Source organism: Chrysemys picta, chromosome 2, assembly GCF_011386835.1.
Source record: "Chrysemys picta bellii isolate R12L10 chromosome 2, ASM1138683v2, whole genome shotgun sequence".
Classification (NCBI taxonomy): Eukaryota; Metazoa; Chordata; order Testudines; family Emydidae; genus Chrysemys; species Chrysemys picta.
Genome location: NC_088792.1, coordinates 58,363,047 through 58,382,560, shown reverse-complemented (window position 1 = coordinate 58,382,560; position 19,514 = coordinate 58,363,047). Strand labels below are relative to the sequence as shown.

The 19,514-nt window shown below is 43.1% G+C and overlaps 1 protein-coding gene across 34 annotated transcripts in view; it reads left to right on the top strand.

Moving 5' to 3' along the window:
- The window catches only part of SNX13 (sorting nexin 13), a 153,808-nt gene that overhangs the window by 55,516 nt on the left and 78,778 nt on the right, over positions 1 to 19,514 (top strand). For 33 of the 34 annotated variants that reach the window (XM_065583229.1, XM_065583221.1, XM_042856479.2 and 30 more), the window contains 4 exons: positions 2,421 to 2,510; positions 14,710 to 14,831; positions 17,789 to 17,910; positions 18,077 to 18,178. In XM_065583229.1, coding sequence (XP_065439301.1) covers positions 2,421 to 2,510; positions 14,710 to 14,831; positions 17,789 to 17,910; positions 18,077 to 18,178 — 436 coding nt within the window. The remainder of the gene's footprint in view (positions 1 to 2,420; positions 2,511 to 14,709; positions 14,832 to 17,788; positions 17,911 to 18,076; positions 18,179 to 19,514) is intronic. The other variant, XM_065583214.1, reaches the window with a different exon arrangement.

Here is a 19,514-nt window from a genome sequence, read left to right as displayed (position 1 = left end):
CCCGCACAACAAAGAAAGGGGAGTGTTTATGAAATCGCAGAATTTTATAGTTCCAATCTATACAACCCTAGCCATCTTCTTTCCACCCAAAATAATGTTTTCCATGCATTGCATAGGGTTTACAGCAAAAGTTGCTTTTATTCTTTCCTTTCAGAAATGTTTAGGCAGATGGCCAGCAGGGATTACTGTTTGTTTATATCTCTAAAAATAAAGAAAACGGAAAACTCTGCACATGAGTGGATTGTGATACCAGGTGTTCCCATCACTGTTACCCTCATTCTCCCTTTTCCTATTCTTTTTTTCTTTCTGGTACATGCACTTGTTCTGTTTTGTCTCTAAACCAAACTTTGTGGGGCAGGAGCTCTCTCTTAGCAGGTGTTTCTATGGTATCCAGCACAATGGGACCTCAGTCTGAATGCGGCCTCTGCATGCCACTGTAATTCAAATAATGAGAAGCAAAACAGAAAATATTGTAAATGGCCCTCATATAGTGCAAATATTAAGTATTCCTTGCCTCATAATGCTTAAAGCCATTGGTCTCATTGGTTCAGATGCCTAAACAAATCTCAGCCTATTGATTGTGTGCACTTCAAGACAGAGAAGATCCTTGGTGGCCTAAAGGCCTCCAGCCAAATTTAAACAACCTGTGTTTAGTTCTAACTCCTCAGTTTGAGACAGGGACATGGATCAGCATTCACATCACACTCCCTATCAGTGCCTGGGCTAGGGAGCTAATGATCCAAACAGTGGACCAAATTCGGTGATGAATCCTGGTTATGTGCCTGAGGCATGTTGCGCTCACACTAAGAAGAAATCTGAGATGGCTGCTTTCTCCTTGTTCCTCTCTTGACTTGTCCTTCCTCATTTCCAATGCTTCAGTGGAGACACAAGCTTATTCCATGGCTATCAAGATTGCACATTTTAAAAATAAAAAACTAGTTGTGAGGTTTTAGCAGGTCTGTGTTTTAAGGGTATAAACTTCTGTTAGCATCTTCAGAAGCTGGGTCGTTGGCCAGTTGATTGCTTATCCTCTTGTGGCAAAGTTATTTAAACCTATGGAGATATCATCTTAGCCTGAAGTACGAGCCTAGTGTTCAGAGCTCTGTGTGTGTGTCTCCTTTTTTTAGCCTCTGTTTAGTTTCCATGAGAATGTTAAACCATAAGATTTTATTTTTAGTTGCTGCTGTTGCTGAAGGACAAATCAGCAAATTAGTGACGCAGTCCACTCAGCCTCCCAACAAGGTGTTTCACTAAGATAAATTGGTTTCTGCCTAGTTCCCTTGTTTGTTTCTAAATATATTTTATCTGAACCAAGAGATTTTGAGTCTGCTGCTCCAATGATGCAGAGATGTTTAGATGTCAGACTATGAAGTTCTGTCTCAATAGAAGTTTAGAGAGATAAGGTGGGTGAGGTAAAATCTTTTATTGGACCAATACAAAAGCACAGCAAACAGTCAATAGAAGTTTTATGTTTATATTACCATAGGCTGAAAAAAAGGGAAGTTCTAAAGTTTGAGGGTGCAGAGTTGCTGTCTAATCTTCAGTGCATATACTGTATGGTATTGCGTAAGCAATACCTCTGCTTCTCTTAATCTGCCTCTGTGGGCAGATTTTTGAGAAATTCTGCCTTCTCTGATCTCACCCTCCGTTTTTTGTTTAAATTGCTACTTTGATCATTGTATGTGTACCTGACTTGTAGAGCACTTTTTCCCCCTTATAAATGACATTTCTATGACTGAAGTCTGGTCAGTCCTCACAACCTTTCCTGATGCTTTTACTACTGGTTTGTATATTGGTTGGTTGTGCATATATGTCCTCCTATAATCTGTTAGTTGATCTGTGTACTGAAATTTTGTTGTGCAAAGTTTATATGCATTTTATAGTACTCTGTTTAACAAAGACATCTTTATTTTTGACTTACAGGCTTTCCGGGGTTTGTTGTATAATAGTTCAACATTCTTTTAAGTCCTTTTCCAAATACGTTTAGTTTTGTGTGCTCAACACACCATAGAGGGTGAAGTGATTTGCACAAGGTTGCAGTTTCTAATGGTCAGGTACAAGTCCCAGGTCTTTACTTTCAGTCCTGTCTTACCCACAGACTATCCTGTCTCCTTTGACTATTATATTTCAAAGGAACCAATTTTTTCATCATATGGGCAGAGTTGAGTTTTTCTAATATCAGTCCCTCAGCTCGATTCAGTACATAGTACAAGGGGTGGGAGGGTGTGTGTGTGTGTGTGTGTGTGTGTGTGTGTAAATATTTTCAAATGATTTTATGTACGATATAACTAATGATTATAAGGGAAATACTGTAGTGTAGACTTCTTCATTAAGAAATATTTATATCATGAACAGTAGGTGCGACTATTTTTATTCATAGTGAAGATCTGTTTAGTAAAATTGTCTAATCTATTTTTAAGTGTACAGAAGAAATGAAATGTGAAGCCAGGCCTATTAAGATTGACAGAAGATTGACAGGTGCCAATATAATTGATGAACCTTTGCAACAAGTGAGTTTTAATATAAAATATTTGAATTTTTTTCATGTATTGGGTGTAGTATTTTTGTGGCCTTCATAACTAAAATATTTACATGATCCACAAAACTGGCAACTGCAGTAATTGCAATAATTGAATACTGCTTTAATATAAATTGCACAGTGTTAAACCCACTTGAAGACTATTCTAAATAACTCTAACAATTCCTGACTCATTTACAGGTTGGAAAGCTCACTTTTAAAATATCAAACATTTTCTGTGTGGAAGACTGAATTTAATTTTATACTTACATGGTTGCAGATTGTGTTGTTAAATCCTTAATTTTTACATGGACTGTGTTACTTATTTGGCAGATTTTATTCAAAATGATGAATGTGGACAAATACAGCATTTTCAGTTGTTGAAGTCTTTTGAGTAGTGGTTACAGTCAACACAGTAATGACTTGCAGATTGAACATTATTCACAATATTTAACAGGAAACAAGTCTAAGAGGTGTTCAATTGAGCCTCCTTTGACATTTTTGTTTACTTACAGAACAAATATGACACAGGCAGTGGCATTTTAAGTTTCCCTACATTGCCTTGCCTATATGCCTCTCCTCTAAGAGGAAAGACTAAAGGTTTAAAAGAATTCTTTTAATCACCATAAGTGATCTAATCTTGGTTTCTTCAGTGAAGAAAGCAAAGAGTAAATTATAAATTTATAACTGTCATAAGCTGCATTTAAAGTGATTTTATTATAAAATGTTACAGAATTATGTACATTTCACTTTTAGAGCTTAGCTAAAGCAATGTTTTCTGCCCCAAAGAATGCTGAATATATTTAGAAAATATACTTGCTATAATAAACCTGAGAGAGACAGGCTATCCTTCAGGCATCAGATTACAAATATCTTGAATTCTGAATACAAACTCTCTACTACAAACCCAGACACTCAAGTGAAATAGTTGTTCTAACAATATGTTAAATACTTAGAATAAGGTTAAGACTCTAGCACAGCTTTGGTGCTACCTACGTAATTAAGAATCTCATTTTCAGGAGGTGTTTTTTTTTACTTTTTTTTAAGGCAACTTATTTTTAAAATGTTTATTCTCCCTAAGTAAATGTAATGATAGCTGACATAGCCTGGGTATAACATACAGCTCTTCAAAAGTTTTGGATCCTGTGCTTAATATTGAGTAGTAGCAACAGAGGAAAAAAGGGTGATTTGATTAAAAGTTTAGTTTTTACTCTTTTAAAAAAAAGATAAAACTGGTTTTCAAACCCCAGCACTAGCTCTCAAGCTCTGTACAGCAAATAATTCTCAGAGTACTTACGTTATCTATATCCATTCTTCCCTATAACTCATCTTTTAATGGTACTGTACAACTCACCATTCTCTGTCTAAATTAGTACAGATTAGTATTCTGTATAGTACCAAACCAGTATGTTACAAGACACAGTTAAAATTGTCATCCTGATTGCTGTCATATCAACTATACCAATTATGAGCATGTCTCTAAATTTTGCCTTTTTTGCAGAAGGTTGAGAAAGTGAGAGGCAACTTTGCAATCATTTGGAGTCCTCAAATTCCATGAGTTCTTTCTATCTGGCTTTCAGCCAGGGTATGGAGAATTTTCTCTAACTCCTTCTTTCCCCATCAATCCCTGCCTCCAGAATACTTTTGATTCTGGAGGGATGACCGATGGTGCTCTACTCCTTCCCAATCATCATCATCTTCTTTTTTTTTAAATGTTCCTCTTCTGTGAATATCTCCAGGGCTTACCTCTACTGCTCATAGTCATCTCAAACCGAAAGAGTGAATTTGATACTGTTGTGTGTTTTCATTGCTGCTCAGAATCTTCATTTTTTTATTGCTTGGGAAGTCTTCTGAACTGCAGAACAGGCACTAGAATTGTTTGCCTTCAGATTCAGGAAGGCAACACTTTATCTGTTTACACTCTGTTCAGATTTGGAGATTATCTTTGCAACTATGTAGGCTTAAGAATCTTTTCATTTAATTAAAAAAAAAAGTTTAAATTCTGTGTAAATTTACTTAGTTCACCTTCATTCCCCTATATCCTTTATAGGAGCTGATAAATGAAACTTAATCCCTATCTTCCTCAGCTGTCGACTGACCATGGAGAAGTTCACTTGCAACAAAGCACAGTCAGGAAAAATTCACAGCTTGGATTCTTTGTATGCCAAATCACTAAGTACTCTCAGAATTCTATTCCCAATGCTTAGCTTTCCATAGACAACAAGGATTGTGTGCAACAGATAAATTGTATATCCTTCTGCCTCCTCGCTCTGATCTCCTTGCAAAATTCAAACTAACCAAATTGCAGTTGAAGCACTCTTCAGTAATTCAGAAAGCTGCTTAGAAGGGAAAATGTAAGGGAGATCTATTACCACCCTCACATATACCTAACAGTAGTTCTTCAAGTGATTGTTCACGTCCATTCCAATTAGGTGTGCGTGCGCCATGTGCACGGACATTGGAAACTTTTTCCCTTAGCAACTCCCGTCAGGATGGCAGGGGAGCCCCCTAGAGTGGCGCCTTTATGGCGGTGTATATAATACCGTGCCGGCCTGACCCCCCTTCAGTTCCTTCTTACCGTCCGTGGTGGTGTTGGAATATTCTCTTTCTCTCGCTTGAGAGGTGACCCCTTAGCCTTCCAGTCTTCTAGTTAGAGCTGTTCTTAGATAGTTATCAGTTAGTTAAATACTATTGTTGTCAGGTGTCTGGAAGCTAGTTCCAGCAACAGCCTTGGGCTGTGGGGCATGCCGCAAGCCCAGGGTTTCAAAGCTTGCGCCACGTGCCGCAAGTCTATGCCTAACAGCGACCCCCACGACTCCTGTCTCCGGTGTCTGGGAGAGTCTCATCAGGCAGAGCGCTGCAAATCTGCAAGGCCTTTGAGCCGCGCACCAAGAAAGAAAGACTTTCGCCTTAAGCAGTTGCTCATGGAGGCCGTGTTACAACCACCAGCCCCTGACCGACTGGGACCGGCCCTGGCTTCCTCGGAGCGAAGTGCCCCGGCATCCATGCGCGACCCGGCACCGCCCAGACACTGCAAATTGCCAGCACCGAGACGGACCAACCAATCTCGGCGCCGGTCGACCTCTCTGGCACCGACTAAGTGTCACAAGAAAGGAGAAAGAGGGCGCTCTCCCCAAAGAGCTACTAAGCCGCTCAAAGAAGCTCCCGGCACGCAAAGACACTTTGCGGGCCTGAGCCAAGAACTGGCACTGTCGACTCCGGTGCCACAGGCCCTGTTGAGTCCGGTACCCAGAAGATTCAGTGCCGACGAATGTCTGGAGGAGGTCCTCGAACACCCCTCCACACCAGACACTGGCAGTGAAAGATCTTATTGAGTTGTAGGCGCCAAACACCCTCCAATGCAGGGAGAAGCCTCCAGCACCATCGAAAAAGGTGCCGTCCAGAGGGAAGCCAGCAATGGTGCGCCGCTCGAGGTCACCGTCTCGGCACCACTTATGGCACCGCTCCCTTTCGAGCTCAACGTCCTGCTATTCCCCGGCAACCACGACCCAGCATGAGGTTACGGCACTGGACGCAAACCAGCCAGCAGCACCCCCAGCGACTGCACACTGGTCCATGATGCCATCGGTCGCCCGGCACTGGAGTATGGCACCGACAACCTCACCGGCACCAAGTGTGAGACACTGGTCCCGGTCCCAAGACTCCCAGTACCGTCCCAGTCAGCCAGGCACCGCTCCCCGGCACTTGCTGGTCCTCTTTGTCGGCATCCTCCAACTCCGAGGCTGACTCCGGTCGCTCTAGCTACAGCAGACATCGAACAGTAGCCAACAGAGAATTTCCAGCCAGCATGGCAACCACAATGGCCTCCTCGGGTCAGTGGCCTTTCTGGACCCCATGGGCCTACCACCAGCAACAGGACATCTCCTCCAGAGCCTCTAGGTCTGGGCAATCTATGCGACTCCATGCCAGGTCGCCACACAGGCGTGCATCAAGGACAAGGGAGGCCACTCTCTCTAGGCTGCCCCCGGCCCCACAAGAGCAACCGGCGCTTCCAGGCCTAATGCCCGAGGCAGTGCCAAGCTCTGCGACACCTAAAGAGGTGTCAGTCCCGCATGGCCCTGAAGTGACCCAGGCATATGGGGACACACAGGAGGGTCTAGATGAGGGCAGCATGCAACACCTCACTTCCTTCTCTTCCCCAGACGAGGCAGTGACAGGCACATCAATCTAGGACCGCCACCGATCGACCACTAGGCTCACCAGGAGCTACTCCGCAGGATATCCCTCAGTATGGGCCTCCAGGCGGAAGAAACGGTTGAGCAGGAAGATCTGATGGTGGATATCCTGACGCCCGAGGGTCCCTCCAGAGTCGTGCGCCCTCTCATAAAGACCATACAAACTAATTACAAAACTATATGGCAGACCCCGGTCTCCATCATGCAGACGGCCAGGAGGTAGAACGGAAATACTTTGCTCCTTCCAAGGGCTACGAGTTCCTGTTCTGCCATGCGACTCCCTGTTCTCTAGTCGTTTCAGCAGTCAACGAAAAGGAACGACCGGGCCAATGAGCCTCGGCCCCAAAGGCCAAGGAGGCCAAGCGTTTGGATCTCTTCGGTAGAAAGGTCTACTTCTCTGGAGGCCTCCAGCTACGCATAGCCAACCAGTAGGCGATCCTTAATAGACATAACTTAAACTTGGATACAGCCGTCCAAGAGTTGAAGGATGGCCTTCCCCAGGACTCTCACTCTGAGTTTGTGGCTTTAATCGAGGAAGGGAAGGTGGTGGCTAAGACTTCGCTACAAGCCTCCCTCGATTCAGCTGACTTTGCGACCAGAATCATTGCCTCAGGGGTAGTCATGCAACGCTCTGCGTGGCTCCAGGCATCGGGCCTCCCTCCAGAGGTCCAGAATACCCTCCAAGACCTTCCCTTTGAGGGCTCGGGCCTTTTCTCGGAGCAAACAGACTCCAGGCTGCATGGCCTTAAGGATTCTAGGGCCACCCTGAAGTTGCTAGGGATGCATACGCCAGCAACCCAGAGAAAGCCCTTTAGGCCTCAGCCTCCACAGCAGAGACAATATCAACCCAAACACAGGCAGGAGCCATATCGCAAGTGGGGCAGAAATAACCGGTGTAGACAGAACAACGCACATACCCAAGGCCAGAATAAACCCCAGCCCGGAAACAAGCAAGGGTTTTGAAGGCGCGCCCAAGGACAGTGTACCAACCCAGTTCCTGGATCCATTCCCACGGTTTTTAAACCTGCTATCCCACTTCTGTTATGCTCATACAAAGCACACGGGATCCTTATAGAGGAAGGTAAATACACACAGCGTTTATTGAGAATACCACAGTTAGCATATGCTTTTTATACACACACACACACACACACACACACACACACACACACACACACACACACACACACACACACACACACACACACACACACACACACACACACACACACACACACGTTTACAGTTACCAGTCTAGAGTCAGGATCAATCTAGTGGCCAGCCAGAATGGTCGCGGAGGGGAGCGGGGTTCTATCGCTCGCGATCCGATGCTCCTGGAGTGTTCCAAGACGAACCCAAAGTCCTATGGCAAAGCACCCTGTTCTTACAGGTTTTCTTCTCTGTTGAAGCCTATGGATTTTGCTGTGTCACTTTGTGACCAGTTACTACTTAATGGTGTAAACATTCCAATACACCTCCGAGAGGGTCATCCTGTCCTTTGTTCCGATTTTAATCAATTGTCTTTAGGGGTGCCAGCCTTTACCTCAGGGTCATCAATCTGCCCTTCATTATGGATGCGTGTTGATGATTCTTTGATGTCCTTTAAGTTTCTTTACTCCTTCTTCCTTGACTGGCTATAACAATGGCCTTCACACCGTATCTTTTTCTAATGCATACATTCTTCATTCACACAAACAGATTGAGAATACAAACAGTAGTATTTTATATTGAGCAACAGGGCATTGCAAATTAAACCTAAGTTTTACAATCAATAACCAAGACGATTTACATTGAGACCCAGGCCTTCAATGTTCCTCTAATCTACTTAACATAGACACAATAGAGAATCCTGTCTCTTACTTCCTAAGTTGTAATACATATAGGAAACCATAGTAGCTTTATAACTTATTCTAAAACAAAAGGATGACCATAATTAATCATAAGGATTGTTCTGGTCTGTCATTCCTTTCTGCTATTCAAAAAAGGGTGGCTGACAAGATGAAATCAAATCATACATTAATTCTCATGGTACATTATAAAATCCAGCTCCTACACTTGTACCATATAACATCGGACCTCTGGGTCCTACGCACAGTACAGGTGTGATACTCTCTCCAGTTCTCCTCCTCCTCCTCCTCTCCCTCCCACCCACCTTCCCCGTCCGTTTTCAGGGACCCCTCTCACAAGCAACTCCTTATGCAGGAGGTTTGTTAGATCCTCGAAATAGGTGCGGTGGAGGAGGTTCCACAGGAGCTAAGGGGAAAGGGGTTTTACTCCCGTTACTTTCTAATCCCCGAGTTGCAAAGGGGGGTCTTCGACCCATTTTAGACCTTCGCGGACTCTACAAATTTATGGTCAAACTCCAGTTCCGCATGGTCTCCCTAAGCACTATCATTTCATCTGTAGATCCGGGGGATTGGTACGCTGCCTTCTACTTGAAAGATGCATACTTCCGTATTGCCATTCATCCGGCGCACCGATGCTTCCTCTGGTTTGTCATAAACCAATACCACTACCAGTTCATGGGTTCTCTCATTCGGCCTGTCCACAGCCCCCCGAGTGTTCATGAAATGCATGGCAGTGGTGGCAGCCTTCCTGCGGAAAAGGCAAATACGAGTGTACCCATAACTTGACGACAGGCTACTCACAGGTCGTTCCAAGGACGAGATCCAGTTCCATGTGATGTATGGGCGAAAGCTAGCCTTCCAGAGCCCAGGTTCCAAGCCATAGAGCAGATTGTGAAATCAATGCTTCAGTATCCCATCACCACAGTCAGGTGTTGCCTGCAGCTAATAGGGCATATGGCAGCATGCACGTACATAGTCAAGCATGCCCGACTTAGGCTCAGACCCATGCAAGCGTGGCTCGCACTGTCTTACCGTCTGTACAGAGACCCATGGACCTCATGGTGATGGTCCAGGGACAGGTTCTAGAATCCCTGCGCTGGTGGCTGGACCAACCAGTGGTCTGTGCAGGGGTCTCCTTCGCCAAGCCCCAACCTCCTCTGACGTTAGTAACAGATATGTCAGATCTGGGCTGGGAAGCACAGTTAAGGGATCGGAGGACACAAGGCTTGTGGTCGAGGAACGAGATACTTCTCCATATCAACCTGAAGGAGCTCAGGGCAGTTCGTCTGGCACGCCAAACCTTTCATGCCACTTCGCAAGGTCACAGCGTGACAGTTCTGACAGACAACAACACCGCCATGTTCTATATAAACAAACAAGGCGGAGCCCGCTCCTCACCTCTCTGCTGAGAGGCTCTTCTTCTCTGGGACTTATGTATAGCCCGATCCATTCAGTTCAAAGCATCCTACCTTCCAGGAGTACGGAACAAGCTGGTGGATCGCCTCAGCAGGTCATACCACATGCACGAATTGTCAATCAGATTGGACATCATACAGTCAGTCTTCCAAAAGTGGGGTTATCCCCGAGTAGACCTCTTCGCCACCAAGAGCAACAGACAGTGCCCTCAGTTCTGCTCATTCCAAAACCACAGTCCGGGCTCAATTGCAGATGCATTCTTAATACCATGGGGCAAGGGTCTGAAGTATGCCTTCCTTCCTATCCCACTCATCCACCCGGTCCTCCTCAAAATCTGCAGAGACAGGGTGACGGTAATCATGATCGCCCCGTCTTGTCCCCGACAGCATTGGTACGCAACCCTGCTAGAGCTGTCTGCAGATGCCCCGATTGCCCTGCCCCTCCACCCAGACCTGATCACGCAGGACCATGGGTGCCTCCTTCACCCAAACCTGCAATGTCTACATCTCGTGGTGTGGAAACTCCATGGCTAAATCCTATGGAGAGCCAGTGCTCTCTGTTGGTGAGACAAGTTCTCCTCGGCAGGACAAGACTACCTACCTGGTGAAATGGAAAAGGTTTCCCTGTTGGTATGAACCCAAGCACCTTCAACCGCTCTAGGCTTCCATCCCTGTTATTTTAGACTTAAGCATCAAGGTCTATCCCTTTCCTCCGTCAGAGTATACCTGGCGGCCATTTCAGCTTTCCATCCAGGAGAGGCTCGGTGTTTTCTAATCCCATCGTGGGGCGATTCCTCAAAGGGCTGGAGAAGGTGTTCCCGTATTCTCGCCCACCAGTCCCAACCTGGAACCTCTCCAAACTCATGAGCTCAATTTGAGCCACTGGCCACTTGTTCCCTCCTCTACCTTTCTTGGAAGGTGGCGTTCCTGGTGGCCATTACATCGGCAAGGAGGGTAACTGAGCTGATAGCCCTCACCTCCGAACCACCTTACACGGTGTTTCACAAGGACAAGGGGCAGCTTAGACCACACCCTAAATTTCTCCCCAAGGTGGTCTCCCAATTCCACGTGTCAGGACATTTGCTTACTGGTGTTCTTTCCAAAACCCCACACAAGCCTGAGACATCGCGACCTACACACGCTAGATGTCCAGAGAGCCTTGGCGTTCTACATAGAGTGCACGAAACCTTTCCGCAAGTCGACCCAATTTTTCGTCGCCATAGCTGACAGAATGAAGGGTCTCCCTGTCTCTGCGCAACACATATCATCCTGGATCACAGACTGCATTCACACGTGCTATGAGCTGGCCAAGGTCCCAGCCCCAGCAATTATGGCCCATTCAACCAGAGCGCAGGCATCTTTGACAGCCTTTCTGGCTCAGGTCCCTGCCCAGGAGATCTGTAAAGCAGCCACCTGGTCTTCAGTGCACACGTTTACAGCCCACTATGCTGTCAACCAACAGGCCAGAGATGATGCAGTGGTTGACAAAGCTGTTCTTCAATCAATCATTCCATGACTCCTACCCTCCTCCAATGGTAAGCTTGGAAGTCACCTAATTGGAATGGATGTGAACAATCACTCGAAGAAGAAAAAACTCGAGATGTGTTGTTCACGTCCATTACAATACCCACCCCCATTCCCCTTTGTTGGAGCCAACGGCAAGGAGGAACCGAAGCGGGGTCAGGCCAGCAGGGTAATATATACACCGCCATAAGGGCGCCACACTAGGGGGCTCCCCTGTCATCCTGATGGGAGCTGCTAAGGGAAAAAGTTTCCGACATCCGTGCACGCGCACACCTAATTGTAATGGACGTGAACAACATATCTCAAAGAACAACAGTTTAGAGAGGTGAGTAACCATCTTTTCTCAAATGTTCAGCCCAGGCTCAAGGCTGTCTTCACTTCCCCTTTCCATGGTTTGAGAGATTTTTTTATATCTGTATTAAACCCTGCTAAAAGTGTCTGTGTGTGAGTGAGAGCGAGAAAGAGGGGAGAGGAGAAAAAAGGTTTTAGATTAGTTGTGACCCTGGAATACTCATTTTGAAACTGTATTTATTGCCAGCTTGCTGTATTTTTACACAGTGAGAATGTGACTGTCGAGGCTATGAAATTAGTTCTTGAATGATAATGCATTTATTAAAAACCACACTTTTATATTTCATAATATTTATATTTATAGTTAAGGCTAAGATTTTGTCATGGATATTTTTAGTAAAAATCAGGGGCAGGTCTTGGGCTTCTGTGAATTTTTCATTATTGCATGTGACCTGTCCCTGACTTTTACTAAAAATATCCATGATAAAATGAGGTGCGTGGGCAGCTGCGGGTGGCCTGGGAGCTCCAGGGTCCCCCTCTGCTGGCGGCTCCCAACTCCGCGGGTTCCCCCTGTCACCAGGAAGGCCGGGAGCTCCGGGGGTCCCTCCTGCCTGAGAGCTCTGGGGGCCCCCTGCTGCCTGTGGCTGGGAGTGGCGGGAGGGACCCTGCAGCTCCCAGCCAGGGCTGGTTGAAGTCACGGAGGTCTTTGGAAGTCACGGAATCTGACTTCTGTAACTTCTATGACTAAATCACAGCCTTATTTATAGTTTATGGATTCATTCCTGGTGCAGTTTGACTCCTGGCATTCTCTCTCTTTTGTAAAGGTGCAAGGAGTCGATAAACTTTAGTATAGAACTATACCATCAAAAAGAATGGTGGTGGCTGCTCAGCAAAAGTAAAAGTAGTGTGAGCTTTGCAAAAGACACAAATGGATTGCCAGCTTTGTTACTGAGTTTTTTCATCAAAATCCCTTACTTGTTATGAATGCAGAGCTGACCATATGAAAAGAGGAAACTTGCCAGTTTTTCACTCTTTAAATTTCTCATGGAAATTGATATTATAATCCCCATTGACACAATTTTTGCTATGATGATGCAGGGCAAAATCATATACTTTAATACATGTTAAATCTCGTGCACTTGCCAAGTACTCCCACTAAGCATTGTATGAAGATTTAAAGATTATAGCATGTCATGTTGTCTGTAGTAGCTCACAACTGAGAGTGCCTACCTCTGGGCAGACACTACAAACTGGTGGTATGTCACAAATCTGAACTCCTGGATCACTATACCAGTCTTACCATGGAGTCACAGTCAATCTTCTTAGACTGGAGAGTCTATCTTGCCACCAAGACAAACTCAACTTACTGATAAATGGTCACTTACACCAAAAATCACACAATATTTCAGTTGCTTCCAGTCTCAAGAGACCAATCACTTACCCCAGATCAATTGGTACCCTAGATATTACACCAAAGACAAAGCTTTTAGCCAATCCTGTAATAAACAATCTGAAGTTTTATTAACTAGGGAAGAGAAATAAGAGGTGTGTGTATGTGTGGTAGGTTAAAGCAAGCAAATATGCACAAATGAGTTGCAGTCTAAATTCTAAGAGAGACAGAGTTGTAATGATCTGTCAGTTCAAAGTGTTGTTCAGGGCAGACCCAGGGGCAGCCCCGGGGATCTCTGGCTGCAGTTTGGTGTCTCTTGACCCTGTGAGTGTTCAAACCACAGAGATGAAAAATCTTCACGTCAGCTATTTTTATTTCCCTCTTCCAGCGTTCAAAGCAATGGGATGAGTCCTTCTGCATGTACTTCTCCATGGTGGATGAAAGCTTTTGTCTGATAACGTCTCATTTAAATTTTGATAGTTGTCCCGGATGGGGGATGGAATTCCCATGCTTGGGTTCATAAGTTCAGAGCAAACATTTTCAAAGCTATAAAGCAAAACTTATATATTTTCTTATTGCATGGAATATGGACATTGGAAGTGAGATTAATGCATGCAGCAATTTACAAGCATTTCATAGTCTAAACATTAAATACATTCTTATAAGACTAATACCTATTAAGCAAAACTAACATACAACTGAGCTGGTCTGGTCTCCAGCTATGAGTTTTTCAGTTCTTAGCTAATGCCTGCAGCCTTGGAAAGAGCCTCATCTGCCAGTGTTACACCATGCCTTTAACCATGTCTGCAACCCAAAGGTCGTAGAGAATAAGAGTTATGATTTCCAGATGAAATATTCCTCCACCTTCCTGCATCCATGTGGCATGGTACTTGAATGTCTGAGCCACAGCTGTAATTGTGATGAGTAGAGGTTGTGGTTTGCACATCCTTCCTTTTTGTGGTCAGTAGATCTCTGTAGTTGGTAAATCCACGGTGGGAACATCTCAACAATATTGCTCAAACAATATGGAGAGAGTAGCTATTTAGTTCCAAGGAACTGCAGAGTCCCTCTGCGTAGCTTCTCTGCTTATCATTTCCCCCAGCCAAGCAGTACAGTGTTGTTTCACTGTGTTTGGGGCCTTCCACAACTGCAGGAAGTCTGAGAATTTCATGTAGCTGTGAGTAAATTTGCATAGTCTAAGGTACGTTTCATGTCTGTATAAGCATAAAAATATATTGGTAAAAGCAAAAATTTCAGGGATTGTTTCAGCCTTGTCTCTGTGTGTTTTGAAATATGCCTTGGAGTTTTCATCATTGTAACAATAGAGAAGGGTGAATGTTAGTCAACTGTAGAGAGACTGAGTTAAACATAAACAACGTTGTGGTTTAGTTATCTATATAGCAGTGTCTCAATCACCGTGATGTAAAGCATATGAGAGAGCATTCTTTATCACATGAACTTTAAATGACACAGCTGTTGCATCTTCACACACTAAAAGCTATTTTGTATCCTTTTTTTTAAATTTTAGGTAATCCAGTTTTCACTGAGGGATTATGTCCAGTACTGGTATTATACACTAAGTGATGATGAGTCCTTTCTTCTTGAAATCAGGCAGGCTCTTCAAAATGCACTTATTCAGTTTTCTACAAGGTAAGACTGTTTGTATTTATATAAACATAAGTTTAAGCAAGTACAAAATATCATCTGTAGATTGCAGTATAACAGCTGGAGTTTATATATTTTTAAAAAAACTTCAACTATTCTTAAGCATAGTACAAAAAGAAGTATCTGAATTTTATGGAAAGAGCCAATAGCTTTTAAAAATAATAGTTCAAGACAGCTGCAGCCATTTGACCATCCTCTAATCTGAGTAAATCGAGTGGAATGTTAAATTTTAGCAATGTGTTTACCAGAAAGATACTGGGTAGATATCAAGCTGGAGCAAGTTCAGATAACAGTGATATAAAGAATCTAGTGGTAGTGATAGTGACTCAAGGAAAGATTAATAATTGTGTTTAATTTGCCAACATTTCAAAAATAAGGGTTTTATTGCCAGTTAATCCCGGGGGAATTCTGTGCCACTGCACAATGCAGAATTTTGCAGAAATTAACATTGTGCATGCAGAATTTCCTTTCCCCCACAGAAATGGGCTGCAGTGCTGCTAGCAGCCACTAGGGGCCAGTGGACTCAGCAGAGCCCAGCTTGCACATAGAAGACACTGCTGGGGGGAGGGAGAAGGAGCTAGAGACAGACCCTCTAGCTGCAATTCACAGCATGCCCTGAGAAAAGGAGAGGGTGGTGCGCAGGAAACTCTGTATAAGCCTGGGACCTGAGGGGGAGGGGGACAGGTGTCTGGGCAAGGCGGGGGGCCTGCAGCTGGGCTTTGCAGGGGGAGGGGGTGCGGGTATCTGGGCTGGGGAACCCCTGCGGTTGGACTCTGGGGAGGAGGGGGGTTGGGTGTATTGGTTGTGGGGGACCCTGCAGGTGAGCTTTGTGGGGGTGGGGTTTTGTGTCTGGCCCCCCAGCTGGGCTCTTGGGGTGGGGGGGGAAAGAAGGGGACAGAGAAACAGGAACTGGGTTGTCATAGGGGTTTCTCTAACTCTACTCCTGGGGGAATTTTTGTGTGTGTCTGTATAGTTACAGACATACTTACTGACAGGTATTTTTAAATAAATTATCAAATTAATTGAAACTGGCATGATTATGTAATGTTATTTTGACAAATAAAATTTGCAGAATTTTAAAATATTGTGCGCAGAATTTTTAATTTTTTGGTGCGGAATGCCGCCAGGAGTAGCCAGTGGAGGTGAAAAATACTGTAGGGTGAACAGTGGGATGTAACTAGAATAATGGGTGAAATAGATGCAGAAAATTTGTCTTAATATCAAGAAGACGTCATACCATTGAAATCTGTTAGGGCATAGGATAGTGGAAACTTGCAAATGCTGTCACTTGAGACACTTAAAACTAGACTAAGCAACACGGGAGGCTGTGCACTGTGGGAAATAATCCTGCATTTGCAGGAGATGGGCTGCTATTTTTCCATCTTGTAATTACTGTGATTCTGTGCAATTACTTCATTGGTTTATTTTTACAGGGAAGGAAGAAATTCACAGATTTGAGTGCTATTTGGCTATAGGCAAAAAATGTAACAGCTTATAGGAGTGCTAATTATCTAGTTATAACTAGATTGACCTGTTTTGACGTTAAAGTAGAACTTGCTATCCTTGTAAGATTAAGAAGATTGCACTTATTTGTATCTTATTTTTAAGAAATTTATTTCATAGAATTGGTGCAAAGCTATCAATAGGCTGTAACTGAAAAAAAAAAAATACAAAACCTGCTCAAGTCTGTTACAGTGGTTATAGCTTGGTATACAGCTGTTGTAGGTAGGTGGATTACTTTTCTGCAGAATTCTGTTTTCTTCTTGGGAGATGCTTGTCAGAGGAATTAGGTAAGGCTGCCACCTAGTGTTCTTTGTGTGATTATTAGGTATTTACTACAAGTGAACAGTTTGTCTACTGAGTCATAGCTTTGTCATACTCTTCAAGGTGTAATGCTTTCTGTTTATCTTTAACTCCCAGTTCATGCTTCTAGACTAGACTTTGCTGTAGACTCAACTATTTGTAAAGTTTCTTGCCTATCTTGGTGGGAAAGCTGTTCAGAAACCAAGGTGGTTTTACTTATGAGTAGTGGGGCCCTTTTAGGCAGAGTAGGTACCAGAGTGGTTTACTCTTGTTTTTCAGTTAAGAAAGAACCCACAATGGGAATGCCTAGCAAGGAGGAGGAGCTGTGATTGCCTGCCTCCTGCTTTACTAAAAGCAAAAGGGAGGAACACCCTTCAGTCTACACAATTAGAAAGTGGTTTTTTCCCCTAAGAGCACTAATGAAATGTTGATACATAAATATAATGGTGGCTGCTATTTTACCAAATGTGTAAAATGTCATCAATATAACTGGCTTCCTCACAGTCCATGTGATTTTTTTTTTAATGATTGGTTGTTTAGCTATAAGCAAGTGCAATATTATAATGGTGATTTCTAATATGATTACATATTGCAAGGTGTGAGAACATATTTTTTCACAAGTAATGTCACAGATCTGTCTGGGAGGTCTATTAGTATTACATTGAGACACTACAAATGTTAGACCTTTGTTTTCTTATGCTTAATACAATTTATGAAAAATGCAAATATGCTCATTTTTAACGTTTTGATGCAAATGTTGAAATTACTGTTGTACAATATACTTTATAGTTGATTTTGTAAATTCATTTATAGTATGTAAGAAATCTCCATGTGTGTTGTTTTTGTTGATGTAAAGCTTTCTAGTGTTGTACGAACAAACAATCTAAACATGGAAACGTGTGTTTGAGTGTGTCAAATTAATCCTTTTGCATAGCCTTCTGTAGACCTCCCTGAGCTAAGTTACAGCAGGACCATACTGTTGATTGTTCATATAGTAATTGTACAGGCTTTCAGAAATGTAATACTAAATTATAATTCTCAAGTCCTTAGATAACTACTGTTGACATTAACATTAAAAGAAATTAGCATTTTATTCTGCTTTAAAATTTTTTGTTGATGTATAGTCTGTTTTCTGTCAGGTCAAAAGAAATGGACTGGCAGCCTTATTTCACCACACGACTTGTTGATGATTTTGCCACTCATCTTCGAGTATTCAGAAAAGCTCAACAAAGGATAACAGAAAAAGATGATCAAATGAAAGGTATTGCCATAATTTAAAATGCATTTGACTTTTTTGTTGTTGACCCTGCATAGCAAATTTCTCTATTCTTCACTTCACCCAAACAATTTTTTTATTTGTATTCAATTACTAGTGACTTACAGAAGTCTTTCATGTACACAAATATCTTCTAATGTCTTTTGTGTAGGTACAGCAGAAGACCTTGTAGATACATTCTTTAAGGTTGAAGTTGAAATGGAGAAGGAAGTCTGTCGTGATCTAGTCTGCACTTCTCCCAAAGATGAAGAAGGTTTTTCTAATGATTATTTTCTAAGAGTTGTGTTGCTACATTAAGCTATGTTAGTTATGGCATCAGCCAATAACATGGAAGAGATTCAAAGCTAAGCTGTTAACTTCATTGCAACCAATTTTGACATATTTCGTATATTTCTTGATTGGTGCATGTCAGTATTATACTTTTAGTGGCAGTGACAATATATGTAATGAGGGCTGAAAGAATTTGATGGAAATGTGACTTTATTCAAGTTCATGGTTTCCCTTTATAGGTGGGGGTGGGAGGAGGGAGAGGCTAGTTAATTCTACATCTAACATCAGACTGATATCTGGATGAAGAAACAAGGATCTGTTTTGTTTAAAAAATAAAAAATCAATAATAGTTACAAGAAATTTTATGTCATTAATAGTACAGTTACTGCCTGGTTCAGAGCAGGGACTTGAATCTGGGTCTCCCATGTGAGTGTGCTAAACGTCATGCTATTGGCTTTTCTGGGGTGGGTCTCTCTTTCCTGTTGGAACCATTCCACTTTGAATAAATAACTATTCTTGGGTTAGAACGAGAGAGAAAGAGAGAGAGAGTTTGACTGTGTAGCCTAGTGATTAGGGCACTTTTGGGTTGTAGGAATCAGAGAATCGTAGAGTGGAAGGGGCCTTGAGTGGTCCTCTAATCCAGTCCCCTGCACTCATGGCAGGACTAAGTATTATCTAGACCATCCCTGACAGGTGTTTGGAGATTTTTAAGAGCAGGTTAGACAATGACAGAGATTCCACAATCTCCCTGGGCAACTTATTCCAGTGCTTAACTATCCTGACATTTAGGAGGTTTTTCCTAATGTTGAACCTAAACCTCTCTTGCTGCAATTTAAGCCCATTGCTTCTTGTGCTATCCTCAGAGGTTAACGAGAACAATTTACCTCCCTCCTCCTTGTAACAACCCTCTATGTACTTGAAAACTGTTACCATGGCCTGCCCTCAGTCTTCTGTTCTCCAGCCTAAATGAAACCAATTTTTTCAATTTTTCCTCATAGGTCATGTTTTTTAGACTTTTAATCATTTTTGTTGCTCTTCTCTGGACTTTCTCCAATTTGTACACATCTTTCCAGAAATGTGGCACCCAGAACTGGACACATTACTTCAGTTGAGGCTATATCAGCATGGAATAGATTCCTGTGTCTTGCTTACAACATTCCTGCTAATACATCCCAGAATGTTTGCTTTTTTTGCAACAGTGTTACACTGTTGATCTGTATTTAGCTTGTGATCTGCTGTGACCCCCAGATCCCTTTCCGCAGTACTCCTTTGTAGGTGGTTATTTTCCATTTTGTATGTATGCAACTGATTGCTCCTTC